This window comes from Enoplosus armatus, chromosome 23, assembly GCF_043641665.1.
Source record: "Enoplosus armatus isolate fEnoArm2 chromosome 23, fEnoArm2.hap1, whole genome shotgun sequence".
In the NCBI taxonomy this organism is placed as follows: domain Eukaryota; kingdom Metazoa; phylum Chordata; class Actinopteri; order Centrarchiformes; family Enoplosidae; genus Enoplosus; species Enoplosus armatus.
Genome location: NC_092202.1, coordinates 3,042,034 through 3,064,424, shown reverse-complemented (window position 1 = coordinate 3,064,424; position 22,391 = coordinate 3,042,034). Strand labels below are relative to the sequence as shown.

General features: G+C 42.5%; 1 protein-coding gene across 4 annotated transcripts; it reads right to left on the bottom strand.

Annotated features, from left to right (window-relative positions):
* Positions 1 to 1,523: 1,523 nt before the first annotated feature.
* Positions 1,524 to 20,904, bottom strand: phka1a (phosphorylase kinase, alpha 1a (muscle)). Of its 4 annotated transcripts, none has more exons than XM_070930132.1 (35): positions 20,630 to 20,904; positions 18,521 to 18,679; positions 18,252 to 18,299; positions 17,364 to 17,532; positions 16,541 to 16,623; positions 16,333 to 16,413; positions 14,982 to 15,080; positions 14,734 to 14,880; positions 14,396 to 14,449; positions 13,598 to 13,720; positions 13,411 to 13,506; positions 13,093 to 13,200; positions 12,854 to 12,932; positions 12,589 to 12,723; positions 12,075 to 12,184; positions 11,767 to 11,911; positions 11,547 to 11,625; positions 11,034 to 11,197; positions 9,852 to 10,016; positions 9,623 to 9,717; positions 9,392 to 9,537; positions 8,881 to 9,034; positions 8,247 to 8,405; positions 8,035 to 8,164; positions 7,322 to 7,423; positions 7,097 to 7,215; positions 6,794 to 6,841; positions 6,548 to 6,583; positions 6,106 to 6,141; positions 5,913 to 5,948; positions 4,816 to 4,860; positions 4,454 to 4,615; positions 3,969 to 4,022; positions 3,382 to 3,582; positions 1,524 to 3,294 (listed from the first exon to the last, which is right to left on the bottom strand). In XM_070930132.1, the coding sequence occupies exons 1-35, from the start codon at positions 20,705 to 20,707 to the stop codon at positions 3,121 to 3,123; spliced, it is 3,819 nt and encodes a 1,272-aa protein (XP_070786233.1). In that variant the 5' UTR covers positions 20,708 to 20,904; the 3' UTR covers positions 1,524 to 3,120. The 4 variants fall into 4 exon arrangements, with proteins under 4 accessions (XP_070786233.1, XP_070786234.1, XP_070786235.1 ...); XM_070930133.1 differs by lacking the exon at positions 6,106 to 6,141 and adding an exon at positions 5,579 to 5,608 and having other exon boundaries at positions 6,806 to 6,841; XM_070930134.1 differs by lacking the exons at positions 5,913 to 5,948; positions 6,106 to 6,141 and adding an exon at positions 5,579 to 5,608 and having other exon boundaries at positions 6,806 to 6,841.
* Positions 20,905 to 22,391: the final 1,487 nt, after the last annotated feature.

The window sequence follows — 22,391 nt, the reverse complement described above, 5'->3', positions numbered from 1 at the left end:
AACTAATAACCTTCCCATCAGCCTCGGCAGTTCATTTAGTGCTAGTTAACAAATGTTAGCATGTTAACACGCTAAAGATGGTAATCATCATGTTAGCATAGCCATATTAGTAATCGTATGACGAATGAAGAAAGATTAAATGACAAAGATTAAAACATGTTAACATGTTTGTATGTTTATGAAACAGGGCTGTGGGTATAATCAGTATAAGACACATCATATGGACCATCATGTAGCGAGACACAATGTGCAGAAAACACGACAGAACAGATAAATATATCTTCCTGGTTTGTAGTTAAAACATCTAGTTACATCTAGCTAAACATTTAGTAGGGGGGTGGGGGGTTGGTCTGGGAGACGTTGGACTCAATGACCCAACATTTCCCAGCTACGACCCCGGTTGTGCAGAGCCTCACGTTGAAAGCCAGGCTAGCCCCCGACCTCTAACCCCTCTGCTGATATTCAAACTTCATGTCAGAGTCGCAGAAAACCAATAAAGATGTAAAGAGACAATATGTGTAAAAAGGCAACTATCGAGCCTTCATGTTCGGTTATAGCTGCTCCCGGCCTTGAGTGACTTCCCGCCTCTTGTTTTCAGCTTTGTTTTGGAGACTCAGGTTGAGAAGGAAGCCAGCTCCAGAGTCTGACAGTTTTCTCCAGAGAATAAATAAGAGTTTCAGCCGCAGACTCTCTGAGACAAGATGTCAGTTCAAAACATAACCAACCAAAATGTTGTTTTCATATAAGTTGCTTTTTTTTTTTTTAAATATCTCCACCTTCTGTATGCTTTACAGTATCTTTGTACAAATACTCTTTTGTCACGTGATGGTAACGTCTCTGGTTTGAGTCTGGCCCGGTGACCTTTGTTGCGTGTTGTCCCTCCTCTCTCTCTCCATTCATGTCCTGTCACCTCTCTGCTGTCCCCAGATCAGATAAAGGCAAACAAACTTAACGAAACTCCACCTTGTAGCTTCACACTGAGGCGGAAAACGGCAAGAAAACTGGACCACGGCAGTAGACAAAGAACGATGGCAGAACAGCAAATATAATACTTGGACAGACTACAAATTTAAATATTCTAGATGTTGTGTTAGATAATACAGAAAGTTACATTAATATCAGCCAGACAAACACAAGATAACAGACTACAAAAAAGCACATCTCTCACTGATAAACATGCAAGACAAACTTTCCAAATGTCACCTGAAGTCATCGTATGGTTGTAGAAACTCTTCGTACATACATGTAGTGCCACCTGCTGGCCGCCTTTACCCATCTGCAAACAACACACTTTAGTCTTTAAACAGTCTTCATTGTTGCTGCAGTGATGGTCTGACCTCCTCATTCAAAGGATCAGCTTCAGTTTACATTAGAGACTTATATCTGAGACTTGAGGGGTTAGAAACCAGAACTTCTGGAAAACCAAGCAACAGAAAGCGAGCCATGTAGTTGAAAGCTCTGGAGAAAGCTAGTAGGTGGACCTCGAGTTGGGACTGTTAGGTAACAAATGCTCAGAAACAACATATTTTCTCAAGTTTTATTACAGAATTAGATTCAACAACAAAAACATCCACCGGTTGTTCAGAGGACGTCAGACTTTAATGCTCTCAGTCGGCCATGATTGTTTGTAGTTCACATGGAGTGTGGCGCGCGCGTCTTCAAGAGATCGCCAAATAACTGATGCATCAGTCGGTTATTGTACAATTAACCAGGAGGCGTCACGCGTTTCACACCTCGACTTAAAACACGCTTGTTATTGAATTAATTTCAATGTATTCTCTGTGACATATTGTCTGTGCTAGATACCGAATCCTGAATACAGTTAAAAGGTGAAATGTGTCCAAAAAATTGTAAAAGAACACTTTTTACTGCAAGTTTTACTGCAAATTATACTATAACTCAAACAAAATTACAGTGTAGTTCAGTAAATTAAGGCATTTACCTTCTTAAGAGCTGACTTAGAAATCACTGCATTCAAAAACAACAAAGTACACTGCACAATAAAAGTTCTTCATGTGTTCAAAAACAAAACAGCACTCCTGCAGTTTCACTCACACACAAATCTTTAAGTGCAACAACGTTGAGGCATCGAAGAAATCTGCCAAACAGACGTCTTTAAGAAACAGCTGACATTTTAGCTTTATTTAATTATTATTAAGAGCTCTAAAATAAATAGTAGTCAGATTATCTAATATTTGTCGTGGTTGTATACGTCATACAGCGTGTAGGGTTGGAGGTAAAGTGACGTGAGGTTTAACAGGTGAGCTGCAAAGCATATGTGTGGCAATAAATTAAGATCAATTATTAGAGCACTTATTAAAGTTGAAAAGTCAACAGAGTCTCTGAAGTTATAGATGAACTCGGAAAAGTATGAAAACTGTGCATTCTGGCTGAGAGGTTGGTGTTAATCATGTTAGAGGATACTGAGCTGTAAAGAAACTGAACTGTTCATTTCCACTAATCAAAATAATACATTCAACTCTTCTCCTATTAAAAAAGTATGTCTGGTATGTTTTTTATTGTTAACAAATCCCATAAAAAGACCAAAACCAACAATAAATTGATTAATTATGTATTTTCTGTGTATCCCGTTGCACTACATGTTCCTTCATTACTTTCCGTCACTGTCCTGCTGCAGTAAATACTCACTAGAGACCAAATGTGTATTAATGCAAGAGAAAATAGTCCCAAACAAATGTACTGCTGTCTGATAACAGACAGGGAAGGGAAGTCACAGAGTATTGAAAGAGACGGACTAATGCTCTAATGTTGGTTTTGTCCTTTCATGAAACATACAGCCAGACTTTTTCCCTTTAAGCCACACAATGAAAAGTTGAGGCGGAGGTTCAAGAGCTGCTGCTACTGTTTGAGTGGTCTGGTGATACGACGCGTGCGCAGGCGAGAGAAGAGGTTGTCATGGACACCAGGACGCTGAAACACTGATCCTTTTACACTCTGCACTAACACACATAGTGACAACATACAGCAGATCCTCTTCATGTGCTGTTCTTTTTTCTTTTTTTTTGCTATTTTAATGTGAAAAATGTTCAAATTTCAGCTTTAACTTTCCATTTTCTAGCGAGCGGTCTCAGCCCTGCTCTGGTTCCACAAGTCGTCCTCTCACTGCACCGCACACGACCCGCTGGGCAGGAAGTCCTGCACGTACGCCGCCACGGCCTTGGTGAGGTAGGTCATGCTCCCGAAGCGGCCACTGGGGGCACTGTCGTACAGCAGCCTGCACACTCCGGTGGAGGGGTCTCTCTCCAGGATGTGCTCCTCCGCTCCCAGGTCCCTCTGGAGGAGAAGCAAAGAAGGAAATCCTGCCTGACTCGATCACAAAGACATCAACACTGGATCTGAGAGCCGCGTCGTCCTGCTCACCTGATCCTTGTAGAACATATCGTTGGCGACGTGGACGATCTTCTCCACGTGGATGATGGAGCCGATGCTCGGGATCTCCACGTCGGCCAGCATGGTGAGCACCAGGATGGCCTCCACCAGCAGCTGCCGGTACTCGGGCTGAGGGACGCGGTTCAAAACCGTCTCCACGTGGACGGAGAACTTGATCTCTCCTGGTGTCATCTGGAGGAGGAATTCAGAGAATAAAGAGAAGATAAAGATTTGTATGTTCAAATATAGTCAGATATTTGACAGACAACCTGCTATGTTTTATTTATATCACCATGGTCACATAAAACAATAAACTCATGTATCTATCAAACACGTATGTTATCTGTGTGGCAAACCTTTATTTTAAGCTCTTTAAATTATTTTTTAGCTTTTAAATATTAAATTATACGTTTTGTTACGAAGCAAAATGTTGAAAGCTAAACCCAAATAGATTCGATAAGGGACTCAAAAGGGATGTGAGTTAACAAAACCTGAGTGGGAAGGAAAAGAAGAAAAACCACAAGAATCAAGTCTTCAGAAACGTTTTTTCTTTTTAAATAATCGAGTGGATCTCTTACCTCTCTGGTGGTCGAAGAAGGCAGGACAAACCCTTCTATGGACAAACCGTGGCACTAGAAGACAGTGTATTTGCATGGTCATCACTTTATGTACAAAATGTCAATTATTATCATCTTTTGGCATCATTTTATTATCAAATTTATGCACAGAAAATCTACTTTCATACTTTTATTCAAGGCCTCTGTACGTGCTCTACAAAATTAGAAACAATTAGGGATGTAAAATCATGGTGGAACTGAGCTGAAAACCCTCCCCAGTGGTCTCCTCCATCAGAGATATCCTGGTTTCAGAAACCTGTATTTGCTACCCGGAGTACTCCGAAAGAAACTGGGATACTGCGGCATGTAAACGCCTTATCCGGGTTTCTGAACATTCACAGATGGTGAGATATCAAGACCCACCTGCAGGCAGAAGATCAGAAAGCTGGATACTGTCCTTCAATCCCAAACATGATTAAAAACCAGGATCGTGTGTGCAGACCCACCTTCTGCAGGATCTTCCAGACTTTCTGGTAGAAGCCAACGGGGACTCGGTTCAGCGCTCCGTCCAGACGCCTCCTGCGCAGCCATTGGCCGTGTCTGGTATCCTTGGCGACCGGAATGCATTCGGGAATGTCCAGAGATTCTATGGACGGCAGCCGGTACCTCTGAAGAGCCACAACGACACAGTGATTCAAAGCTCAGCTGGTAGCGGAGGAACAGCGCCCTCTACGTCTTCTGAGGCGTAACTACAAATCTGACCCAGTGACTCAATGATGACGTTAGAGGCTCGTATTGAACTGAACATTAGATTAAGCGTATAAAACTCAAAATGACAGAAATATCTGCTTAGTAGACAAATGTTTACCCCAGGTTCAAAGTTTTCTATGTCCAGTGAATAAGATCGCACTCCCTGAGAGGCAGAAACAGAAACAGAAAGGAGGAAACAAAAACAGATGCACAAAATGAAAAACACAAAAGCGGGCGGGTAATAGAAAGATGTGCGACGGATGGATCCAAACATTGACGACAACAACACAACCCCCCCCCCCCCCCCCCCCCCCCAGCTGATTCTGGCTTCTCATGTTGCTGAACTGAGCGTCACAGCCATGCATGAATCCCAATTATGGGAAATGATAGAAATCAGGTTAGAAGACAGATAAAGAGTAAATAAAGAGATTAATTCACTGAACTCAACAGCACGTTTGACACAAAATGGCTCCGAACTGGAAACTGACCATTTTCAAATATAATTAAACTCCATCTGAAAAGTTGAACTCGTAATAAATAAATATATTTAAATTCTGGAGCAGAAATGATTTAAACGTTTGTTGGCTCCAGCTTCTCTTCTTCAACTTAAATGAAAATAAACTGGATATATTTGGGTTTTGGATTGTTCGTTGGACAAAATAGCATTTAGATTGATAATGAAAACAATCATTAGTTGCAGCTCCAATTATTAACTTTAGATATTAAAGTTGCAGCCCTGCTAGACTGAAAATCAGCAGCCACACGGTAGCAGAGAGTTAATGGCTGGTGTGATCTGCTCTGTGACTTTTAGTCGATGTTTTATGTTAATTATTTCAATTAACACCCAGAAAACCAGATTTAAGTGTCGTTGTTATGGTCACCTTGCGAGGGGACGTCAGCGACTGGTCGAGCTGAAATGGAGACAAGAAATTTAACTTCCTACAGACCTGTTCATACCCAGATCCAAATTCATTAACAAAATCCACACTGATTTTCAAGGCCTACAATCACCTTTCACCTTTATCCAATTCAACAAATCAAAACCGGCTCCGTCAAACAACCTGCGATCCCTCTGCATCAACTTAATCAATCATTTTGATTTAATTTACAGACAATAACAACCGATTTACCACAATCAAATCTCAGCATCTAACTCTGCGTCGCTTCCAACAGATTCTCATTAATGAATTTCATCATCATCATCATCATCATCACCTTAAGTGAGTCAGTCAAAGACACCCTGCGGTCCATCTGCAACAGAGGAAACACAATGAATTGCAATGTTCAAACGCTAAATTGCACTATGAGTCGTGGTCCTTTTCCCACAGCAAAGCCAATGACACATTAACAACAAATCAGGAGTCCACAGCCTGGTGAATCAACTCATCATCATCATCATCATCATCACCTCCGCTACTGGATCTGTCAAAGACAACCTGGGTTCCTGGATCAAAACAGAGACAAAACAAGCAGCGTTACGACGTCGAGCTGGACAAATGTTCAAACTTTCCATTTGTTCTTCAGACTTCTCGTCCATGTCGGCTTAAAAGTTGAGCTTCAAAAGCAGACAAAGGAAGCTCAACTCAAGTTGAAAGCTCCGGAAAAAGCGAGTGAGAGGAAGTCAACCGCTATCCAACATGGACGAGAAGTCCTCAAAGTTAGAACATCTACAAGTGATCGCACTCCATCTGATGATGAAGGCAGTGTGACGCAGTCAAAGCCCCCTTTTTGAATCTGATCAGTTGAATCTTCAGTTATTAACATCCTTTATTAGTGACGTCTTTACAGTAAGAAAAAGGAGAAACAGATTCAGTTCTGCCATAGTTAATATTCCTTCATGTGATCATCACCTTAAATGGATCCGTCAAGGACAACCTGTGCTCCGCCTGCAACACAAAAACCAAGTTGTAAATAAATCACAGTCAACAGCCGCTCTAGTGATTTATTTAAAACTGAAGATCGACCTCAACGATTCATTCACTGAGTCTACAGTTTCTCCCGATTACGTCCACGTTCTCCTTAATTTCTCTGCAATTATCCGGGTGAATTAACACCTAATCTGATTCAACATCTGCACTTATCCTCATCATCACCACCATCATCGTCACCTTACTCGGATCCGTCAAAGACAACCTGTGCTCCAGCTGCAAAAAGACAAAGGTCAGTTTGCTAAAAATCACAATATTTTCAAAATAAGATCCTCTTCATCTCCATTATCACTTGGACGTCAACAGCACTTTGAGCGACTATCACACAGCATCAGTGGCGATAAACAGTTTCCCTCAGTCCTCTTTTTTTAAATCAGGATCTGTTTTGGCTGAAACTCTTCGACTGTATAAATTGATTAACTGCCATATTATTTCTTCCGCCTCCGAGTGAGAGGCGCGTTTGGGTCGTACCAACTTCATGTCGCTCTTCAGTTTGCTGATGCCGGCTCTCTCGCTCTTGGTGGCGCCCACGTTGCCCAGGTGATGGATGGAGATGGCGGGACTGACGCCGCCGGCATCCATCTCCCTAACTGTGGAGGGGATCAACATGAGCGACAGAGCAGATGCTGATTGGCTGTGTGTGTGTGTGTGTGTGTGATATTCAGGATTCGATTGGCTGTGGATTGGTGGACTGACCGCTGCGCTGCACTCCAAACTCTTTCCCACTGAGGATGTGGTGGAGGAGATTCTTCAGTTCTGATGGGCTGAGACTCATCAGGCTCTCTGTAGCCTCCTCTCCTACACACACACACACACACACACACACACACACACACACACACACACACACACACACACACACACAGAAATGTAAAGTGAGTTAAGGTGAGAAAAAAGTACTTTTTGATCCAACACAGTAATATTGTGTCAAAAATCAAAGAAAAAGTAGGAAATAATTCTGCAAAACATGCTGCTGCTTCTTTAAAAGACGTGAAAAGCTACTGTCGCTGTAAGAATTTAAATAGTTTGACAGAAGGCCCAGATGAACCTATTTTATGGGAACTATCCCTTTAACATTCCTGGTTCTGGAAATAGGATCCATTGGAAATTCATGTTATACCCTACAGATGTTTTCACATATTCAATCCGTCTTGAATTTGACCACAAAAGTACGTATCTGCATTCCAGTCGATTAGTCGATAAACAGGAATTTAATCGCCAACCGTTTTGCAAATCAAATAATCACTTGAGCTATTTTCTTTCAGTAAAATTGGAAAAATGTTCCTGGCTCCAGCTTCTCAAATGTGAATATTTTCTGGTTTTCATGCTCTGCTGTGGCAGCAAACTGAATATCTTTGGGTTTTGGGATCTTGTGACTGGACATCTTCTTCCTCTCTTTCCTGCCTTACCTGAGCAGTTGAGTGACTGAGCCAGTTCAGTGGCCATGACCTGGATGATGAGACCAATACGGAGCCTGAACATCTCACTGAACAGGCTGGGCTGAGTCCTGATGCTCATGGCCAGGTACACCATGATCTCCTGAGGGAGGGAGGGGGGGGGGGATTAAAGAGGAAGACAGGAGGACAAACGATCCCGGATGATGGCGGAGGAAGTGACCCACCTGAGTGAGTATGGCCACGCTGATGTTGTTGTCGCTGGCCTCGTCGATGAGAGCAGCCAGCTGGTCCGGAGGAATGGGAGCCGTGATGGTTTTCTCTCTCGGCTCAGGAGGCAGACCCACTGTCAGGTGCTTCTGGTGCGCCAGCAAATCAGAGCAGGCCTACGAACAGATCACAGCCAATCAGGAAAGAGTGCTGGCGAAGGTGAAATAGGAGCGAAATGTGTTGCTCTCAAATTTACAGGAAGATAGAAATAACTTTTATGTTGAAAACTTTAGGGTTTTGTTAGTTTTTACAGTTGCTGCATTCAAATTGCGTCAAAGAAATGAGGAGAGTCGCACACTCATAATGCAATCTTAGTTTATTTCAAGTGCTTCAGGTCAACGTTTCGGCACACTGCCTAATTATGATTTCACTTATAGAAGCAGATCACTGCTGACTTCTAATCAGCTGTTTGTGATCAGATGTTCCACAGAAATCCATTCATAGGTTTTTTTAACACTGAGTAACTGGGAAGAAAACATAACCTCCAAGCAGAGAGAAAACTATTCAGTGAATGTCACCCTGTTATATTTATAACTGTGTTCTCGTGTGTGTGTGTGTGTGTGTGTGTGTGTGTGTGTGTGTGTGTTGTACCGAGTCGAGCTCCTCCACCTTCTTCCTCAGCATGCCAGAGATCATCCTGATGAGGCTCCAGTGTTTGAGTTCACCGGCCTTCTCATAAAGGTCACTGAGCAGAGATCTCACGGTGGAGCCTTTACCGTGCAGATGAGTGTCCCAGTCCATGCCCCTGTGACCACGACGCATGGCGCAGTTCAAAAACTTGTGTGGACTTTGGATTCTTGCTAAGTCATCACTGTCCCTACTGGTCCATTTACAGAACCTGTAGTCCACTTAAAGTATGAATCCTCGAGATGATCATACGGCATATAAACCATTATTAACTATTCAACCAGCTTTCTTCCTTTCTGTTCCTTAAAAACATGCTACCAGCTCAGCTAACATCTCTGCTAATATGGGAAAGTACAGAAACGTTAAATGTTAAAACACAACATTACCAGAAAAAGACTAATAGTTTTTGAGCCAGTCGGAAGAGCGTCGCACATACAACGGTCACAATACGGCTCCATAAGACTGAGCATCTCACTTGTCTTTGAAGAGGATGTAGAGGATATCAGCCTGGTCCTGGAGGCTTTGGGTGTCTTTTAGCAGCCGGACCAAAGCATTGTAGTCGATGGCTCCGCTGGCGTCTCTGGGGATGACGCTCTCCGTTGTGACCACCACCTCCGGATGCTGGAGGACAGAGGCGGAACGTTAAAGTGGAGGCTGGATGATGGCAGAGAATAAACAAATAGATTTAAAGGATATGAAAACACACCTGAGTTTCTTGAGGTGCAGCGGCTTCTGGCAGGTTCAGGTTGAGGGACGGCTGAGGAGAGCGAAACAGCTTGTTCGGCAGGTACATGTTGACATCTGCACGAGAAAACCAAAACAAAATAAAGAGCAGTCGGTGTCAGTGAGCGTCAGTATCTTCAGAAGGAACTTAAAATGATTTGGATGTCTTATTTTGTTAAGAGGATACAGTCCCAGAACATGGATCCACTCACCGTGTACGTTGAGGTCTTGAGCCTTGTTCATCAGAGACACCATGTCCTTGGTTTTGGTGGCCACGGCCTTGAACCTCCCCAGACCTCCGACCTGCTGTTTGGGCTGCTTCTTGGGGGCAGCGTGAGCCAGCAGGTGGTCCAGGTACTGGGCGAGGTCATCAGCCTCTGAAGAGGAGGACAAAAGAACCGAGAGACAGAGAAGGGAAAAGAGGGAGGGTGAGACGAGGAAAAAATAAAAGTGCGGAGGATGGAGATGAAGAGAGAAACGATGTTTAACATACAAATAGATTCAACTCACCTTTATTTAGTGTACACACAGGTCCTCAACCAGTCAGGGCATTTAAACTAAACTCTCTTAAGAGTTTACATTTATGAAAATACGGTTTTAAAAGGTTTGTTCAACAACATTTTTCTATGACACCTGCTGGTATCCAGCCATGCACATAGTTTTGGTTTTATTGGACACACCCAGGGCTACCTGTGTGAGACCTTTCATGTGAACCGACCCTTTAAACTGAGAAGATCACAATGATGCTTCATCATTCACAATCAAAACGTGATATAAGGACCATCTGTAGGCCGTGATGCCATTTTAAATCATGCGTGTTTGTCAAATGAAGCCAGACGTGCAGCGTTTCTCAACCTTCTCAAGCCGCGAGTGCTGCAGTTAGAGCCGCCATCCCAAAGCCCAGAGTTGATGAACTACTACATATATTAATATTGAAGACTTGCAGAACAGCACAGAGTGGATGGGGACGGGGGGGGGGGGGGGTCAGTGAGGGTGTGACAGCAGGATAAAGCAGGAAGTGGTGATTAATGATGATAATCATTAAAGAGATGATAAAGTGACAAATTTTAAAGGATTTATTCATGTTCTGGATTGGAGAGACTCGAGTGGGAAGACAAACTGACTGCAACAACGGGACCTTAAACAACATCCACAGACTTTTTAACTGTAATTTGGAGTGTCTTAGCAGGTTAATCGTGGTATTAACAGCACATACAAAGAAAGTAGTTGTGCTTTGTACCTCTACTCTGTGACCATGTATGTATTATAGGAACACATAGCAGGAGGAACGGTCAAACCAGCGATGGAAAACTCCACACAAAGACCATTTTTCCATCTCTGGTGTCACCATTCCTCTCCATCCATCCACCTGTCTGTTTTTTTTCTTTTCTTACCATCATCATAGCGTAACTCATGCACGTATCCATCGCCGTCACCCGCATCATCATCATACTCTTCGCTGCGGCGGCTCATGCTGCCAGAACCCTTACCGTCCAGGAAGCTCAGGTGAGCGAAACAGGAGGTGGTCATGAACTCCGACAGCTTCCCCGTCTGGATCCTGGAGAGGAGGAGAGGTTTCTGTGAGGTCACCGTCAACCAAGAGTTTAGATCTAACGACTGAAGCTTAAGTTTGGTTAAATTAATCTGAGATCAGGTCAGTTGTTTATTTGCACGGTTACAAAAGGAAAAAAAACATTAAAAGCACTGAGGGAAATACTTTTATACATATTTCATTTCATATTTTTGCCCAAAATTACTCAAATTTTAAAAAAATACCAGAGACAGCCCTTAAACTCAACATATATATTTTGTGTGAGAATGTAAACTCGTCTTCTTGGTGTTAAAACCCCCTGAAATTCCTGAAGCAACACATGAGACGTGACCTCTGCATCCTCTGTAAGACTCACCTTGCTCCTCCGTAATATCCGTCCTGTAGCTTCTTCAGTGTAGCCAAGACTGCAGGGTCCAGGTTTGTGTGGTCTTCAGCTGAAACACACACAAAAAGAGGAATACATGCACTCAGAGGGGACATTTAAGACATTTTCCAACATGTTTGAAGGCGTTTAGATAACTTCTAGGTACATGGTGTGTGTGTGTGTGTGTGTGTGTGTGTGTGTGTGTACTTACTCAGCATAGTCTGTGAAATGGGGAAAGTGACGGTGGGTCGTCCGGTCATCCTCCACCTGGACGAGAGGTAGGCGATCTCTGTCCTCAACATCTCCACGATCATTTTGTTGTCCAACGCCAAGTAGAACTGCTGGTGGTCGATGAACTGGAGGCATTAAACTCGTTATTCGTTACTCGACTAGTGAATTCAAAGCAGTAGCATATTACAGAAACGTGGGAACAGAAAAATGACACTTTTATAGGAGTATTTGGTCTTTTATGACGTTTTTAAGATACGATTAACTCGTCCCACGACACTGGTCTCAGACCTGAGGTGTGAATGAGAACATGGTGTTTCTGATGATGTAGAATTTGGAGGTTCCCAGCACTCCTATTCTCCTGTAGGGTCTCCCCGTCAGACCCAGCCTCGGGTTACGACCTGCACCACAGCAGGAAAAAGGGGGCAAGAGGTGAGTGAAGGCCGAAGGCAGCTGAAAGTGTCTAACAACTCTACTTTTTTGCCCTTTTTTTATGTGAGCAGCAAAAAACGTTTTCTCATTTTCTTCCATCTGCACCATTTAAATATGTTGAAAAAAATACTCAGCATTGCCATGAAATAAGCAAATCTCACATCATTCAGGGGACAGCTGTTATAAATGTAGCTCCAACAGCTGCCTTTACTCACAGGCCCCTTTTATGTAAAAGTTACGATGGACCTCAGTGAACATTTCTGTAACACTTCCATCACAGATTAAGTCTGAACTGAATGCCGTGAGGTTAATGTAAAGGCTACACAAGGTAGGATAAATACAGAGATTAGATTAGATTAGAAAGAGGTTGCACCCAGTCTGGCGTAGATGTGGCTCAGGACTCTGGAGGGCTGCACGTGGATGGGATGGATGTCAGCGACAGTCTCCACGTCGATACCGTTCTTCAACAGCAGCTCTTTGATCTCCTCAGTCTCGGCCAGAACTGACACTACAAGAGGAAAGAGAAGGTTTGACGCTGCGTCCATTGGCCAAAAGACACATTTCACTTGGAGTTTAACACCGTTAATCTGTGCCTGAAACATCACGTCGATACCTCATCCAATGTCCCGTAAACTCACCCTGCACGACCACATCAGGCTTGGGGACGGTGGAGAAACGTCGGTTAAGTGGATCGATCTCACCGGGGGCCAGAAATCCCTTAAAAAAAATGAGACAGAGGCCCAAAAGTCTGTTTGTTGGACGTGACAGTGAGTTCTGCCGACTGATCCAACAACTACTTCTGATCACAGCGTCGTCAGGTGGGATTATAACCTTTCTATATGTTTGTTTGGTGCTAGCAAATGAAATGAGAGCTCACCTCAGACAAAAGGTTTCCCAGGATGTACAGAGACTGCCCCCATTTCAGAGGACATTTACCCATAGGGATCCTCTCCACAGAGTGAGGGTTCACATACTCCTCCTCCACCTGTTTTACAGACGACAGAACAAAACAATGTTAAAGCTAACGTGTACGAAGGTTGCACACACAATGAAAACACATCCACACAAGTCAGAGCAGAGACATTATACATTTCCTTTGACTAAAGTGTCGCAGAAACACCAGAAATGAACATTATAAAGACGTTTAAAAGATGAGGATCTTAAGAACGCCTTGTAAAGATTCAAAAGGTCTTACCTTATCGGGGGGGACGCTGTAGAGCTCTGGCAGCAGCCGTATCCCGTCTTTCTGTTTGATCAGGATGCCCTCCAGAGCCTCCTGGTATTCTTGCACCTGGATGAATTAACAGAGATCGTGACCTCGCATTGTGTATAAAGAATGATGCTTGGAAACACACACACACACACACACTGAGGTAAATCACCTGCTCAGGACTGTTGATAAAAATGCCATCCAGTATGAGGTAAGTCCAGAACAGCGGCCACTCACACTCGATGTTTTCAAACAGCTTCAGTTCTGCAGACTCGTAATACAGGCGGTTTGGATCCTGCGGAGACAGAGAAGAAGAGACAAAGGCAGAATTACAGAGAAGAAGAACTCTTTGCTGTGAGGGCAGAATATAATAATCAGGGTGACAATGAGAAGGTCAAACGTTACTGCATCTACAAATCTGAAACCGATACGGATTCAGTGTCACGAGACTTTAAGAGGCTCGTAGGAGGATCCGTCGTTTGAAAGCTGATCTGCTGCACAAACGATAATTCACAGAAGCTCTGAGTCAGATTGTCGCAAAACAAAATGAAGTTATTCTTTATACTAAAAGTGTTGCTGGAGCTTTGACCCTTTCACACTCTTTCCCTTCTTCATGTCGTGGTGAGGCTTTGCCAGAAATCCCTGTTCTGCATTTCTGTAACTCCTGGAAAGTTTTAATATTAAAAAATAAATCACCAGACTTCACAATCTCGCAGTCACACACACGCTGATAACTGGAAGCTTCCCAGTATAACCACACGCTACAGGAGAACTGAACCCTTTAAACAAGAATAGATAAATAGTCAAGACGTAACGTTGTGGCTTTGCACCTGAACGCATCGCCCTTCCTCCACATCACAAACATCAGTCTACTCAGCATCTCCTGCTTTTAATGAAGAAGACATAAAACAGACATGTTTATCCACGACTCATCTGGACAAAGTGAGATGAACCTTTACAGGTCGTTTACCTCTTTAGGTGTTTTGTGTCCGTCTCTGAGAAACCTGCAGCAGCCGTATCGACCCTGAACACACACAGAGAGGACGTCAGGACAAAGTCAGCTTCTGTAAAAATGGATGAGGTGTGAAGCGAGGCGGTATCTAATAACAACGTACTTTATTTTGAAAAGCATATTCTTATGGATTCATGGACAGAGTTTTATTTTCTCATATTTTGAGAATTGTGACAGGCCTTTTCTGACATTTTAAATGATTAATAAATGATTTAAATGATTTTGCATATGTAAGGAAGATCTCCTCCTGAAAAGTAAAATACATCTTGTTCCTATTCCACTGTACTTCTCTGCACCTGCAGTTTAGAGATGATCTCCTCCTTGGTCATGTTGACTATGCTCATGTCCTCCACAGCGAAGGCGGGGTACGAGATGATGGACAGGACTCCGGCATCCACCTCTTTAGAGATGGACGCTCTGGGCAACATCGACGTCAGGATGGACTGAGGAGGGAGGAAGAGGGAGACGAGGGAAGGAAAGTGGAAGTTAATATCACATATACTTGTATTTGCATCTGATTGTGTGTGTGTGTGTGTGTGTGTACCTGGCAGTGCTGTATGTCATCAGCCAAGGCGTGGACCACAGATCCAGGTCCCCCTTTCGCTCCGAACAGGTTGAGGTCGTCCAAAGCCTCCAGAGCCGCCTGGAGGACACACAGCAGTCATGTGACCCTCAGTATACGACAGTTTACATACAGTACACATACTACAACACAGTGTAGTACGCAGAATAGAATTACTAAGGCTTCGCTCACATTTCAGTTTGATTTAAGCTGTATTGAGCCTATGATTGTGTTTTTGTAATATGATATTGTATAATTCCTTTCAAAATGAATAAATAAATAGCTCGCTGAAGTGCACAACAAAGCAGAGTATCAACTAGAGGCTAAGTGACACTTAACAATAACTGGCTACTATTTGAATATATAAGAAAACAACAGTAAGTAAATACAACAATCCAACAAAAACATATAAAACTGTCAAATATCCATAAAAACTCTGCCTGTAGAACATCTATTTACTGCAGCTTCCATGTATATTATCTGCCAACATATACATGAATACATCTGTGATAACACTCCAGTATCAAGTATACAAACTTACAGTAGTAGTTTGTTGTAGTATATTATACTACATGTTACAATCAATTCACGCTGTTTTGCTTTTATAACATGTATTTAATGGAGCAGGGAACTTGCAGAGGTGCCTGTGTCCAAAGTCTTAAATTAAACTGTGTGTGTGTGTGTGTGTGTGTGTTGGGTACTGCGAGTACTGTGTTATTTCTGAGTGAGAAGCCATTCTTGGGAGACCACAGAGAACCTGATACCTCCTGTACGCCGCCGGCCAAGGACAGCGCTGGGTCGGGCACACAGAGAGAGTGAGTCTCCTGTCATGTGAAAACTTCATAACTGCAACGTCTGTCAGGGATTTTGGTGTTTTCTTTCATTTGAAGCGTTATATAGATCGAGAGAAGACTTTTTAATTCATAAAACTCTTTTAAATACTGAATAACATGAAAAATATAAACAAAAACAACTTTATTTATATTATATTAATGTACACTGACATCAGGGAGTACTCGTGTTGCTGCATACACTTTCAGCACCAAAACAAAGTCCGTCTATCTGATCCGGAGTCAGTTTGGAGAGTCTGGGTCGCCTAAAGGTCAGCGTAAAGGCCGTCGCAGTGACTAGACACCTTCGGCCGAGCCAGAGATTTTCACTGGAGCACCTGTTGTGTCTCTGCTCTCACTCAGCACTCTGGTTGTTTTCTCCTCCGTCTACCTGCTTCACACTGTTCTCCTCTCTCCAACCACAAATAAGGAGAGACAACTGAGGCTGCTGATAGCTTATATTTGTATAAACTGTGTGTTTGTGTGTGTGCGTATTAATTAACCTTGGCCATGCCTATAGAGCTGGCGTTGATCTCAGTGATGCCCTGGTTGGTTTTGTCTCCTCTTTCCCACATCCCATAATCCTGCGAGGAACCAGTAGAAGACAAAAAAAAAAAAGACGGTGTTAAAGTGACATTAATTTCTCCAGAAAATGAACCACCAGCCGCTCAGTTTACACGTTTGAGGGTCGAACGATGGCTGAACACTTACAGCCACTTTGTAGGCCGCCTCAATATAGAACATGAGATTCTGAACTACGTCCACTTCATCCTGGGTGTAGACGATATGGAGACCTGGTGCACACACACACACGAACAAAGACAAACAGACCATTTGTTAAGGTATTTAACAGTTAAGACATAAATAGTTAATAATGTTTGACCACATTGCGATGACACAATAATACACTTCTTGTTCTCGGCTTCCTGTCTTCGTAAGAAAGTCAAATGTTTTTCCTCCAAACGTCTTTCAAACAGCTGATGTATGTTTATTAGAATTCAAAAATGATCTCCTTCTCGAGTTTATTCTCGAAAGAAATACATGACAACATGTTTCACGTCTGTAAATTCTTTGCATTCATAGACACTTAAAAAAAAGCTGTTTTCTTGATCATAAAAACATAAAAGATTTTGCAGCAGTTTTTCAGTTTGACTAAAGTGCTCATACTTGGTCTGGATTAAAACTAGTCTAAACCGTTCAAAGTTATTCTGAACTAAATTATTGATGAAGAATAAAACAAGACTTAAATCAAATGTTTCTGTTTTCACTAAAAATTACTACAAAAAGGCTACATAAGACTAAAACTCCTAGACTAAATCTAAAAATAGCTGACAAAACTACCTTAAATATCCCTGATTTTTGTTTTTACGTGAAGCAAAACACTCAAACAGATATCATACAAAAAACTGATCAATTCAAATCTATAAACTCCCACAAATGCACTCCAGCTGGGCTGGTTTTGCCTGTTTACTTGAAGTTTTTCTCGTCATTCTGCAAAGAAAACATGTAAAATGTGTCTCTGTTGCATATTTACCAGACGCAGTCATCTGAGCGAGGAAGAACAGGAAGAGGGAGGTGGCGTCGACCTGCAGGTGACCCCACTGGTCGTCTCCAACGACAGTAGCACAGGTCATGGTGTTGTACTTGGCGTGGAGTGAGTCGGAGGTACTTCTGCTGTATTTAAACTTCTCCACCTTATCCAGCTGGGTGGGGGTGGGGTCACAAGGAAGCAAATGAAGCAGAATTAACACTTGACATGATGCAGGGGTGATCAATATGGAATGAAGTGGCAACTCAGCACTATTTTAGCGTCTTTTAGCTCCGTGTTTTTACTGTTTTTCGGCTCACGTTCACTCCCTCGTCAGCACAGCTGGAGGCAGCTGTTTTCAGCAAGAACGTTCTGTTAAACCCAAAGTAAGACACCTGCCCAGCACCGAACAACAGGCAGATACAGTTAGCCACTTGCTGGCTGAGAGGAAGATATTTCCCTCAAGAGATGATGCCAAAACAGAGCTGACTATTGGATTTACATTCATCAGGTAGCAACAAACACGACTCCAAATGAATGCTAATGTTGCTCCGTGTCTACTTGATGACTAAATAAGCCACTGTGTGCTGACACACTCACCCTATTAGCTGGTAATATGTCAATGTTGCCTTTACAGTTTGTTTTACAGGCCAGAAATCAATCCATTTTTGCTATATTTGATCAATTGCTGACTGCTACCCCACCAGAATAATGCAACACGTAGGTTACATTCTGTCTCTTTCACACTTCCCACTGGTGATTGCACATCTGCTTGCAACACGACGTGTATGGATACAGACTGGTGGCCCGGTCAGAGAGAGAAATCTCTTAATGAATTACATTTGAAGATAACCTGAAAAGAAGCAATAAAAAAAATACTTTGAGATAACATACCTGCCTCATTATGCACTGGAGGATACCTCTCATTAGCTTCACCACACTCTGGAGAGAGAGAGATGGTTAAATGTCAACATTTTCAGGGAAACGTGAGACCCAAATGGGGCCCTTCATCAGCAGAGAGACAGGAGCTGCACACTCTGAAGTGTTGACTTGGACGTGTTTTGAGAAGGGATCTAACGTGGCATTTAAGGGGTTAAAGATAAATTGTCAATCTTAATCCCATGAGCTCCTTTTTAATAGCCCAAACACAGACACACTCCTACCTGCTCCAGTTCGTAGGCCTTGGCCTTGTCTTCGTCCCGGTCAGCGTTCTTCCTGTAGGCCAGACTGAGGGCCCACACGGACAGGATGCTGTAAACATTGTCTCTGACCCAGGAGTGATGCTGATCTGTGCTGCCTGGCAGAAGACCCGTCACTGGATCCTGTCAGACACACAGAGAGGTCACAGGGCAGCAGTTAACACAAACTAATGAGACGAGTTGGACGGTGTAATACAGAGGTAAACCGCTTCTCAACATCTGGGAGTTTATATATGTTTATTTTGGATTTCAAAATTGGATTATAAAGACACCAACAGTTTAACTGTTTTAATATTACTTTGAGGGACTCTGCAGCTTATTTGCAATTTCTCCCTATTTTTGTTTCCATGTAGTTTTCCATGAAGTAAGGCTGCAACAAACTATTACTTTCCTTATAGCTTGATCTGCTGATTATTTTCTCTATTAATTGTTTAGTATTTAAAATGTGCAAAAATAGAGCAGAAAAGGGTGTATGAAAGTGCCGCACATCCCCAAAACTACATTTCCCATAAGCAGCATTGCTTCCTGTTGTAAAGAGGATGTTGCTACTTGATAACAGCAGAATATACATGCAGATGAGACAACTGGAATAAAACATCATCTTTGTATGAATAGAACTTTTTCATTGCTGTAAGGCCCAAAGAGCAACTACATAATCATTTTTCCTGATGTTTAAGTTATAAATTATCACTTTCTTACATACAGCTGAGACATTATGGTGGTCAGCTCTTTCAACATCAAGTTAAGTTTCATCACTAACTGAGAGAAAGTTGCACAAAAACACCAGCGAGACAGTCGCCATGTAAGATGTTGTGAAGGCTCCAGTCTTTGCTCCTTTATGGAAAAGTGAGTATTATTCGCATGATTTATGTGTTCAGAGTAGCAAATGTTGAGTTATTCCTCTAATGGAATAGACTGTTGAAAGGCTGCACAACGCAGATCTCTGGCTGAGACATTTATTACCCCGCAAGAGCCAAATCACAGAGAACAGACTTGTGATCAACTGCATTATCCACAACTCCCGACTTGCAGCTGCAGCAAGCCTCTGCTCTCACAGTCGCAGCCACGGGTGCCAGTGATCCATCTGAGCGGTGAGCCGGCGGGAGGCCATCTGGGACAGATTCAAAAAGGTGACCTCACACCAAGTTTGTCCACTTTCAAATTCCATTTTGAAGTTTCTTCTAGTTTCAGGCCAGATGACAGAAAGGTGAGACCCCAAACCTCTGGACCAGCGTTTGTGCGCCTCAAATGCTTCAGGAGCAAAACCCCAATCAGAACTTTCCCTCTTCTTCCTCTCCTCCTTGACGTCTTTCTCAACTTTATAACAACTGAAAATCCAAAACACAAAAAGAAGCACAAGGGATTGCTTTCCAAAAACACACGTGAGGTGTGTCAGGTGTAAAATACACTTTCCAGAGAGTCCTGCCCCCCTTAGCTCTTACCCCCTAGCCTCTATTCCACTGCTATACAACTAACTCATTGTGTTTCACTGCTTGTGTCTGACTAGTTTTTGCAACCGGTTTGGTGTTTTAAGGAAACACTGAAGAGATAGAGGATATGTGAAGGTGTGTGTTCTTGTACTTTTATCTTTGTGTCAATGGGGGCTTAGACAGTGTGCTTCAGACTTTTAGGCAACAGTTTGGGGAAGGCCCTTTCGTGTTTGAACTTGACAACCCCCCCCGCCCACCCCCCCCGTGCACACAGCCGGGTCCATGTTCCTCTACCCCATCCAACACCTTCAGTTTTGATCATATGCTGTGTGTTAATTAGGGTCTTCAGAAATACTCTCTTATGTACCCCAAACATGCCTCTAAAGCTTCATAATGAAAACACACACTCACACAAGTAATGAGAGTGTAATGTGTGTGTGTGTGTGTGTGTGTGTGTGTGTGTGTGTACGCAATGTAAAATACTTCACATTCAGCGCGCATGACAACATTAGAGTTTGGGCTCTCGCCGGACAAGCTAACATGTCTGCAGGTATGAAACAGCTACTGTTTTCCTTGACGGACCGCCTTTATTTAACCGCTAACTTTACTACAAAGGTGTGACAAACACCAGCTGAACACTTACTTGGTGCCTCAGGATAGTTTGGTGCACCATCCGGGCATAGTTGTCTAGTTTAACGCCCGAGTTGCTCCGGCTTCTCATGGTGACAAGTCAACGGTTCAGTTCAGTTCAGTTCAGGTGGCTTCAAGTGTTCAGGAACTCAAACTCGCTAAATCCTCGACAGGAAAGTCATTTCTTCGGCGCTTCTCTGGAGTCCAACAAGCCGAGGAGGAGGACAGCTATCGGGGCGACCAGAAACGCTGCTGCCTGGCTGTCTTTCAAGCAGCTCAGCGGCGGCAGCAACGAAGATCCAGCAAGTGTCGTAACCTGAACCTGCGGTAAGCTAGTCACAGGAAGCAGGAACCATACCGGAAGTTTGGAGATGCTGCCTTCAAAATAAAGGCGCGTCACAAAACACATATATTCGCTGTCTACACTCTCTGCGCTGTCATGTCTTTGCTATTTATTCTGGGAATATGAAGACCAAAAGTGCAGTTTAAGTTTATAATTTAAAGTTACACTTTGTGCGGATATTATTATTACGTTAACGCACAGTGTCCTAAAATTTGAAAAATTAATAAATGCATAAATCAATAAAACACAGCAACATATAACAAGTTTTCCCACAACAATTTATTCTTGGCAGAGTATAGAAAAATTCTCATCATACAATCATACTTGTTCTTGTATACTTTCAATGTAGTGTCTGGCATCAAAGTGCTTTAAGCGTTGGTAAATATTTTATTTTTAATGTTTTAACCGGAAATGCTATTCTTCCTTGTAAATAACTTGACACTAGTGTAAGCCACTGTGTGGAGTTTGCACACTATGGCTGAGTTTACTCGTTGAGGATGAAAGTAATTAACCTAAATTGTACATTGTTAACAAATATATAGAAAATTACAAAAACAAAACTACTCTTGAACAGCGTCTTTGGTATAAGCTGTCAAACTCAACCAGGAAGAAAATTGAGGCAACAATATTTGAAAACACCTGTGCACCAACACCTAAAGCATATTTACTGTTTTATCAGTGCATTATCCGGTGTCTTGGTTTAGCATTAAATGTGATAAATAAAATCATGCCATTTTAGTTTTGGCTTTGTGTCCCAGTGTGAATTGTGGTTGGTACAGGTCAGCTGTTTTTTGAGCGCCCTCTAGCGAAAACATGAATTCTCCCTCAAAGCACCCATGATCCGTACACACGGATACTAGCCAGAGTAAAAATACAAATAAAAGTGCTGCATTCAATGGTAACTCCATGATAAAGGTGGGGCTCATTTTAATTACTTCATATAGTGCAGGGTAGCTTAATCTATAATAATACATCATAATGTATAAGTTGATTATAATTAACATTAGTTGCTGTTAATGTAGTAGAGTATGAGAACATTTGCCTCCGAAATGTAGTGGAGTAGAAGTATAAAGCATACAATTAAAATACTCAAGCAAAGTACCTCAGTTGTACTTAAGTACTTGAGTAAGTGAATTTAGGTCCGTGGGATTTTGGAGATGTATCCATTCATCCAGCTGTCCTGTGTAGAAGCCCCTCTCTTCCCTTTGCTCCCTACTGATGTACTTTTGTAGGGAATTGTCATTTCCTGTTTATTATTACAAAATGTAAAAATACAATTAAAAGTATACTTAGCAAAATATGCTGACTGGAAATATATCAGCTGGGAAGTCGTGTCCTAATACATCTTAAACGTTGGCTCAAACTCTTTTGAAACGTTAGCTACTTTAGAGAAAGGCGGAAAAAAAAAACTACAAGAAATCCCAGAATGCTT